Source organism: Carlito syrichta, unplaced genomic scaffold (assembly GCF_000164805.1).
Source record: "Carlito syrichta isolate Samal-C Ts95f unplaced genomic scaffold, Tarsius_syrichta-2.0.1 Scaffold308141, whole genome shotgun sequence".
NCBI lineage: Eukaryota > Metazoa > Chordata > Mammalia > Primates > Tarsiidae > Carlito > Carlito syrichta.
In genome coordinates this window covers 61,236-70,196 of record NW_007252237.1, presented here as the reverse complement: position 1 = coordinate 70,196, position 8,961 = coordinate 61,236, and the positions used below count along the sequence as shown (strand labels likewise).

Genomic DNA, 8,961 nt, shown 5'->3' with positions numbered 1-8,961 from the left:
GCACAGGTCTGTGCCTGAGTGTGGGGGTGAGGGGAGGGGAGCGGCTAGTAAGAGCAAGGTTGGGCCGGGCTCGGTGGCTCAGCCTGTAATCCCAGCGCTTTGGGAGGCCAAGGTGAGTGAATTGCCTGAGCCCGCGGGTTCGAGACCCCCCTGGGCAACTTGGTGGGCAACTCATCTCCACAATAAATTTAAAAAAATGAGCCGGGTGTGGTAGCACGCGCCTGTATTTCCAGCTACTTGGGAGGCTGAGGCGGAAGGATCGCCGGAGCCCAGCAGGTCGAGGCTGCGGTGGCCGGGAGCGGCCACTGCACTCCAGTCTGGGTGACGGAGTGAGACTCCAACTCAAAAAAAAAAAAAAAAGAGCAAGGCTGACCTGGACGTGCCAGGCCCTGAAGGAGACACAGGGCTTAGCTCAGCGGGAGTAGGGAGGGCATTCCAGGTGGGGGATCAGCATAAGCCCTTTGGCATTTCCTTGGCAGGGCCACCTTCCAGGGCCACCTTCCAGAGGCTCTGAGGCACACAGTGTTGACACTGGGGAGAAAGCAGCTGTCAGGGGACTGGTGAGCTTGACCCAGTCATAGAAGCAACAGGGAACCCTCAGGCACCTACTGAGAATCCAGGGCCCATGTGGCCAAGTGGAATTATGTGGAACTGGGGAGGTCCCAAGTGATCATGGCCAGACCAAGGCTCCGGGAGGGAGCAGCTAGCTCTCCAGCTGGGACACAGACTCATCCCATTCAAGGCTCTTCATCCCAAAGAGCTGCCTCTCTCTGTGTCCTATGGAAAGACTTGACTTTGGCAGAGATCTTCCTGAGTCGTTGAGATTTATTGTCCCATCAAAAAAGAAATTTGACTTGTGAAACGCTGCCAGGTCTGAGGGAAAGGAGAAATGCAAAAGCACCAGACCTGGTCGCTGTCTGGGAGGCGGAATAGTAAACCCTGTGGCTTCTGACTCGGATCCATCTTGACTCTGGGAGTGGCTTATTTGGTTCTCACTTGGCAGGAAACTAGGCAACATGGCCATTGGGCTTGTCAAGGGGGACTGCTGAGTCTCTGGGTTGGTACCAGGCCTGGGATGGAGTCCACTCCCAGCGCTGTGGATGAGCAGCTTGCCACATTCATGTTTGGTCCCTGAGGCCTTGAAAACGAGGATGTCTTTCATGTGCCCAGACAAAATGAGTGACGCCATCAAGTGTGACCTAGCAAGGTTCGAAGCAGCCTAAAGACCAAGTAGTAGGAGGACATCCTCCTCTGACAGGGTTCATGGGCACAACCAGTCCTGTGGACAAACCCGAGAGGTCATACTTGCTAATGGGGGCACTCTAAAGCCACTAGGATGGGGACAGTTGGGCTCATGCGGTCTTAGAATCACCTGCAGAATGAGCACCACTCAACAGAACTATGACGTGGCAGCCTTGGTACAGTGCTGGACACGTGGAGCCCCGTTCACAGTGATGAGGTGCCATTCCTGGCATGCAGCGGGCCTGGGCCGCCTGGGCTGCTCGTTCAGTACAGTTTATGGAAGACCCAGCCCTTGCTGACGTGGTGAATTTGGTTTGCTTTCACCCCTGGCCCTGCCCATTTTACTGTGCCCCGACCTCCACGGAAACACGTCCGGGCCCTGCCAGTAGGCAGCAGTGCCAAGCTGGTCAGAGTCTAGCCTAGGGAATGGTGGGCCCTGGAGAGGGAGGCTGCCGCAGTGGGAATGGGCACTGCTTCGTGTCATGCCCACATGCCTGAGCTCCCTGGCCCTGTCTTGAGGCCCGAGGGCTTGGCTGTAGCCACTCATGGCAGTGACCAGACCAGACCCACAGCCTGGGTCTTCCGTTTCCCTGCAGCTCTGGGATGCTCACAGCATGGAGAGCTGGCTTCCTTGGCCCAGCCCCGCCTCTGGGCCGATGGTCTTCAGAGACCACCACAGCTTAGCCCTCCTGCAAGCCGGAGGGGAGAGGAAGGGGGAGGGCAGGGCCAGAAGACAGAGGGAAAGAGAAAAGGCAGAACATGAGGCACGTGTAGACCAGAAACCACCCTCGCCTGGTCCCCAAGGGCTGCTAGGAGCTGGCACTAGGACCCTAAGTGGGCCCAATCCCAGAACGAGATGGGGCTGCACACCCCAGACCACTCTTGTGCTGACTGGCGACCACCGACTGCCTTTCTCCCAGCAGAGACTGGCTGAGAGTCACTGCTCCTTGGCTCCTGGCCAGGTGGTGCCAGGCACTTGCAGGAACATTGGTGCATTGTCCTTACAGCAATCGTGAAAGGTAGACGTTTTTCACTACCATCTTACACATGAGAAAACTGAGGCAGCCCAGAGAGTTTAGTCGACCTGCCCAAGGCCTGTCAGGCAACTACTAAGGGGTGAAAATGGTCTGACCACAAAGCTGCTGATCCCCCACCCCACCCCTTCCCCAGGCCACCAGCCTGCCCTGAAGGTGGCACTGCAGAGGCTCCCTGGCTGCCAGCTCTGTCTCCACAGTCTCTGCTTGCAGCCTGGTTGCTAGTGCTCTGTAAGAGGGTTCATGTTCTGTCCTTATCAGAAATCACCCTGGCCGGGCTCGGTGGCTCAGCCTGTAATCCCGCGATTTGGGAGGCCGAGGTGAGTGGATTGCTTGAGCCCGCGGGTTCAAGAACTGCCTGGGCAACTTGGCAAGACCTCATCTCTACAATAAATCCAAAAATCAGCCGGGCAGGGTAGCGCGTGCCTGTAGTTCCAGCTACTCGGAAGGCTGAGGTGGAAGGATCGACGGAGCCCAGCAGGTCGAGGCTGCGGTGGCCGGGAGCGGCCACTGCACTCCAGTCTGGGTGACAGAGTGAGACTCCAACTCAAAAAATAAAATAAAATAAAATCACCCTGAACAGATAGTCCCTGGAAGCCTCCGAATTCCACATTCTCCAGGGCTGCCACTCTGGGTAGACAGGTGACTCTGTCCCCAGGCAGTGGCTTTGCTCCCTGGCCTCTGTCCATAGCCAGACTGCTACCACCTCTTGCCACTCCCACGCCCAAGGCAAAGTCCAGATGAGCTTGGTGTGCCAGGGAGCACATGGTGGCCCCCTAGCTGTTACAAATGGGTGAAGTGACCAACAAGTGCTTGCCATTGTCTCCAGCAGCCCTGTGGAATCCTCTGAGAAGCCACCTGCAAACCAGTCACCATGAGTATCTCAGCTCTGGGAGACGGCACCAAAGGTGAGACCCAGACTCCACTTGGGAGCTGCCTCCTTCCAGGCCTGCGCCCACCCCCAAGCGCCACAAGCACCGGGAGCAACAAAGGGAGAGCCTCATTGGGAGGGTGGGGTGTGGTGGAGGGTGCTGGGGTCCCCTTCTGAGGAGGTTTGGCCCGACTCTCGACAGGGAAGCCTCTGCCACCAGGTGAGGAAGAACGTAATAACGTCCTCAAGCAAATGAAAGTGCGAACCACGCTGAAAGGGGACAAGAGCTGGATCACCAAGCAGGATGAGTCGGAGGGCCGCTCCATGTAGGTCCACAAGGCCCAAGGGCCACTGCCATGGGCGGAGGGGAGGGCGCAGCATGGGACAGGCACCAGCAAGGTCGGAGCGGGAATATGACCACAGGCCGCGAAAGCAGGAGGAGACGAGGCCACCCTGCTTTCCTTTCTCTTTTCCCAGAGAGCTGCCCAAGGGCCGCAGTCGTGCCATATCCTTTTCATCAGCTGGGGAGGTCCCAAAGGCCAGGTAAGACATGGAACTCAGGTGGCCGGTAGGTGGGCCCCAGGGACTGCCCTGAAACATAGGGCCAGCCCTGCAGCAGGGAGAGGTGGGCAGTCCACAGGGGGCATGAGAGGTCTGCAGTGAGTCATTTGAAAGTCTCTGAAAAGGCCGGGTGTGGTGGCGCATGCCTGTATTCCCCGCCTTGGGAGGCAGGAGGACAGCTTGGGCAACATAGTGAGACTCTGTCTCGACAAAAAATAAATAATTAAAAGAAAAATAAGCATATGAAACCCACAGGAAGGATGGACTTTCTCGCTCTGTTTCCCTCTTGGAAAAGGGAGTGTAGGCATCACTGGGTCTAGGCCCTGGCCTTGCTGTGATCCTGGGGCTTCCGACTCCGACTCCCCTGCTGGGTCTCCGTGGCTCCAGCTATTCATTGGGATGGAAATTGTCATGAAAAAGAAGGCTGTTCTTCTCAACCCCTTCTCTCCACTGCAAGGAATGAGACCATCTCTAAGGTGCTGGGGGTTATGGGCAGCTCCTAGAGTCACAGTGACTCACTCCTGCAGGTGGTCCTGGTTGATGAGTGTACTTGGGAATCAGCGTGCCAGGGGAGAGTGACAAGTTGGCTCCAGCTGTCTCCCAAGTTCACGACGATATGTTTTGGCAGCTGCCCAAGGGGACTGGCCTGTCTATTCTGAGGATTTTTTTCACATCAGTGTCCAGGGGTCTTTGAGGCATGAACACACTCTGCTGGCATCTGAAGGAACTGCTTCTGAAAGATGGGAGCTGAGAATTCAGGCAGTCTCCAAACAGCTGGCGGGTAACTTCTCAGGTAGTGGCAGAGGCAGCGGTAGCCGCTAGAAGGGAGGTCCTGTCATCCCTCAATGACTGTGCCCACTCTCTGCCAGGTCCAGTGCTGGCACAGAGGATACAGGAGTGGACACTGTCCTCAGGGAACTGACTTCCCAGCAGGGGACACAGGCACGACCCAAACAAAGAGCCCAAGACAAAAGATGGGCCACTCCAAGAGTGCTTGCAACTTGTTCATCTCTGAGAGGCTGTCGCCTGTGAAGGACTTTATGTGGGGGTGGAGACTGCTGGGGCCCCGTGTTGCCCTTAGACCGAACCCCACTGCTCCAGACCAAAGGTCCCTATTGGTGAACCGAGGGGCAGTTTGCTCTGAGTCCTTGGCCCCTGACCCAGTATAAGGAAGATTTTTTGAGTCGGAGTCTCACTCTGTCGCCCAGACTGGAGTGCAGTGGCCGCTCCCGGCCACCGCAGCCTCGACCTGCTGGGCTCCGGCGATCCTTCCGCCTCAGCCTTCCGAGTAGCCGGAATTACAGGCATGCGCTACCACGCCCGGCTGATTTTTTGATTTATTGTGGAGATGAGGTCTCGCCAAGTTGCCAGGGTGGGCCTTGAACTTGCGGACTCAGGCAGTCCACTTACCTTGGCCTCCCAAAGTGCTGAGATTACAGGCTGAACCACCGAGCCTGGCCTGGTCTCAGACTTCTAGCAAGACTTATGATATGGACATCCAAGGAGCCAGAGAAAGGAAGACCCTGGGGAGTGGGATGGGAAGGGGAACCTGACCTTGGCTGGCGGGTGTCTGACTCACCCCTCAAGCCATCATGTGCCTATCTGGATGAGGCTGGGATGCAGGAGTCAGGTCAGGCCCAGGTTGTTGGGGGAAAACTTCAGGGGAGCACCAAGCCTGGTCGGCCAGGGAGAAGCCTGACTTTGGAGGGGTCATTCACGTACCTTCCTGGGCACCTGCTGTGAGGAAAAGGCCTTGGGCACTTTTCCTGTAGGGCCATGAAGGAAACAGGCAGAGCCAAGCAGGCGCCTGGCTAGGAGTACAGGGTGGCTGGCTCCCCTCATTTCTGCCACACTTGGACACCTGCCAACCAATCCCTTTTGCTGTGGTTGAGGCAAGAAAAAGTGGGGGCGGCCTCAGCCCTCCAGCACAGCTTCTCTTGACACCATCCCTCCTTCCCTTGGCAGGCCTTCAGGCACGAGAGCGCCCACTGGCTACATCATCCGGTAAGTGACCGAAGGACCCTGCCTACTGCCCTCTTTCCCCTCCAGCCCCTCCTGAGAGGCTCACCAGCATTTTCTGGGCTCTCTTTCAGGGGGGTGTTCACCAAGCCCATAGACAGCTCATCCCAGCCCCAGCAACCCTTCCCCAAGGCCAACGGAGCTCCAAAAAGGTGTGTCCACAGGGCGTTAGCCAGGCGGCTGCTGGGGAGATGTGAGGGCTTGGTCTGGGATCACAGCAGAGAGAGTGGCAACTCTCTGTGTAGGGCAGAATGCTGGAGAAGTGTGAGGTGGCCCGAGGAGATGGGTTGGGTGGGGGTGGCAACCCCAGGTGGATGTATGGACCTCTGGGAGGCCCTGGGCCACTAATAGTCCCCATGCCTTGGGGTCAGTCCTTGAATGGCACTGGCCAGTAGGACAAGAGGTGCAGGAGACTTGGATGGCATTAAGCGAACTGAGTTGGCATACTCGGTCAAGCACCCTGGAGTCAGGCCGAACCCAGGGCTCCATCGGACAGGGAAGGCCAAGGAGACTGGGAGACGGGAAGCACAGTTCTGGGTGTGTGGCAGGGCGGGATGCCATGGGGAAAGGTTCCCCACAGCTCCTGGTCCCCCGTCACACGACTGCTGGATGGTGTGCGCAACTCTGGAGGAGGGCACATGGACACTTCTCGCCTGTCTAGTGCTGCCGGGCTCGTGAGAACAGCTAGCACTGGTCCTCCCCGGTCCTCCTTCTCTGGCTACAAGATGACCACTGAGGATTATAAGAAACTGTAAGTATGCAATGCTAGGCCCTGCCCGATTCTCCCCTCAAGAAGGGATCCGAAACTCTGGGCCCACTGAAGGCAACTGGCTCCTTGCACCCAGCGCGGCCCAGGGAGAGCTGGTCTTGCCAGCCTGACACCCCCTGCCAGTTGCGGTGACAATTCCAGGAAATTGGATGGCCCTCCACTTTGCCCTTCTGATCTGAGGCAGAGCTGGAACTGCAGGAAGCTTGTAGAAGGGTCCCCCTGTGGATCTGGAGAATGGGTTGTGGGTCGCGGCCTTGGGGCCGCTGCTGGCTGGCTGTGTTTCCTGGGGGTGCCCCTGTATCCCACTGGGCCCTGGGGACACTCAGGATGCTGCTGTCGGTTATGGGCATTTGGTGCCTTCATCAGAGCTGCTTCTTGGATAGAAACCTTGGAGAGGCCCCCGGGGAAGGGGGTTCTGGACAGAGGTGAGAGTTGTGCCTATAGTTCCCAGGGGCCCCACATTTTTCTATTGTTTATCCCTTGTTCCCATCATCCAGTGACATGGAGCAGCTGGGAAGTCTCTCTGGGATGGGGAGAGGCTTGAGCTGGATCTTGAGGGACAGCAAAGGCCTAAAGGCAGCGACAGCAGCATGCAGTGTCATGGTTGGAAGTCGGTAAGCCAAGCTACCATCTCTCTTCCCCCAGGGCACCCTACAACATCAGGTGCAGCTCGACATCAGGGGACACGGAGGAAGAGGAGGTGTCCTTCTCTTTGGATGAGCAGAAACGTAGGTAAGGTGACCTCTGCATATCCCAGGAGGCAGGGCAGGGGCCTGAGTCTTCGCACACCATGCAGGCCACCAGCGGTGCTGTGGAACAACCTGTGGAGTGACAGATGTAATTCCGAGAGTCCCAGAACCACCCGCTCAGTGCTGGGCCAGCTAAGGAGGCCTCTTAAGAACCTTCTATGGGGGAGCCCAGGTGATGCAGGCTAGAGAGAAGCTTCGTGTTGGCTCTTCAGGGCTGGATACCAGTCCATGAGGAAGGGTCCCGAGAAAACTGGACACAGATGTGCAGAGTTGGGTGCGTGTCTGGGGGGCATGAGTGCATTCCACATTTCCGAAGGCACCTTGCCCCAAACTGAGACCCGAGTGTGGGCAGCAGTGGGGGTGTGCCCCATGCCACTGAGATTCCCCCCGAGTTTTGCGCCAAACTGCCTTCCATCCACACAGGCAAGCCAAGTTCCCTGGACCCTAAGGGATGAAAGGCCCGCCAGTCACCCCTTCCCCCTTCCCCACTCTCTGCCCAAGGGGAGTGACCTCACACCACCCAATGCCAGTGAGCTGTGACAGAGAGGGATTGCTGAGTGCCTTTGGTATGCCTTTGGCTTGGGTCCTGGGTGGCAGCTAGGCCCTGAGGAAATAAAGCCCGCCCCTCCCTGGGCTCAGCCTTACTTACCCCAGTCCCACATCTGTTGACTTATCTGCTATGTGAGTGCTCTCGGGCACATCACAAGAGCTCCTTGGCTCAGTTTCCTCACCTGTAAATCACAGAGGATACTGGCGCCTACTTAACTGGGTGGAGTCAATCAGTGAGCCAACGGGCATGTCGGCATATGGGGCAGGGCCGGTACCCCCTGCACATTCGATGAATGTGGCTGCCCTTCCCTTTGAATAGTCCCTGGAGGAGGTGCAAATCTGCTTTCTCCCCTCACCTCCCTGGGGTGGCCCTGTGTCATCCAAGTCTATCCCAGGCTAGGCTGGTGGAGCGTGTCCAGCTTGGCACCCATCAAGTGCTCCCCCACCTGTGCCACCCCAGGTCAGAGGCTGCTAGCAGCCTGCTGAGGAAGACAGCTCCCCGGGAGCACTCCTACGTCTTGTCGGCGGCCAAGAAGAGCACTGGGTGAGTGGTGCCACGTGGCTGTGGCCTTGGGGTTCCAGTCTTCCTCTGGCAGATGAAAGAGTGGGTAGAGACATCACCTCGAGGGCTTTTCTCACTAGACCTGCTCAGATTCTCAGACACATTTCCTAGAAAACGGAGGAGTCTGACTGCTCCTCATAGGGCTGGCCGAGTGCTGGAGATGGGAGAGAGGCCCAGGACCCTCTGGGGCAGCATGGTCGGTCATGATGTCACCTGTCCACGGGCTCCGCCCAGCATGTCACCTTTTTGCTTCTTTTGCAGCAGCCCTACCCAGGAGACGCAGGCGCCATTTATTGCAAAAAGGCAAGTGTCACGGAAGGAAGCCTTGGAAGCCTGTTGCTGGCCACCGGAAGGCCTCCTGTTGGCAGGGGAGGAGTGTGGCCTCTAGGGAGAGGGGACATGTTGGTGGGGATTCTGCTGTTACTGCACAGGGGGAGTTGGGAGGGGCTGGTGGCTTCTGTCTAGAAGCCAGGTGAATACCTGAATGACTGTGGTAGCACACGTGGCTGTGTTCTTCCATTTGCCAATGACAAATCCAGCGTGACCTGACCCAAGATGGAGCTGTAGTGTGTCCAAGGCCCTCTGGGCTTTTTTTTTTTTTTTTT

The 8,961-nt window shown here is 57.5% G+C and overlaps 1 protein-coding gene across 1 annotated transcript in view; it reads left to right on the top strand.

Moving 5' to 3' along the window:
* Nucleotides 1-3,086: 3,086 nt before the first annotated feature.
* The window catches only part of ZNF185 (zinc finger protein 185 with LIM domain), a 53,684-nt gene continuing 47,809 nt past the window's right edge, over nucleotides 3,087-8,961 (top strand). The window contains exons 1-9 of the mRNA XM_008065045.2: nucleotides 3,087-3,184; nucleotides 3,350-3,473; nucleotides 3,625-3,690; nucleotides 5,674-5,712; nucleotides 5,802-5,879; nucleotides 6,389-6,478; nucleotides 7,142-7,228; nucleotides 8,255-8,338; nucleotides 8,621-8,659. Of these exons, the coding sequence (XP_008063236.1) occupies nucleotides 3,151-3,184; nucleotides 3,350-3,473; nucleotides 3,625-3,690; nucleotides 5,674-5,712; nucleotides 5,802-5,879; nucleotides 6,389-6,478; nucleotides 7,142-7,228; nucleotides 8,255-8,338; nucleotides 8,621-8,659 (641 nt within the window). The 5' untranslated portion in view covers nucleotides 3,087-3,150. The remainder of the gene's footprint in view (nucleotides 3,185-3,349; nucleotides 3,474-3,624; nucleotides 3,691-5,673; nucleotides 5,713-5,801; nucleotides 5,880-6,388; nucleotides 6,479-7,141; nucleotides 7,229-8,254; nucleotides 8,339-8,620; nucleotides 8,660-8,961) is intronic.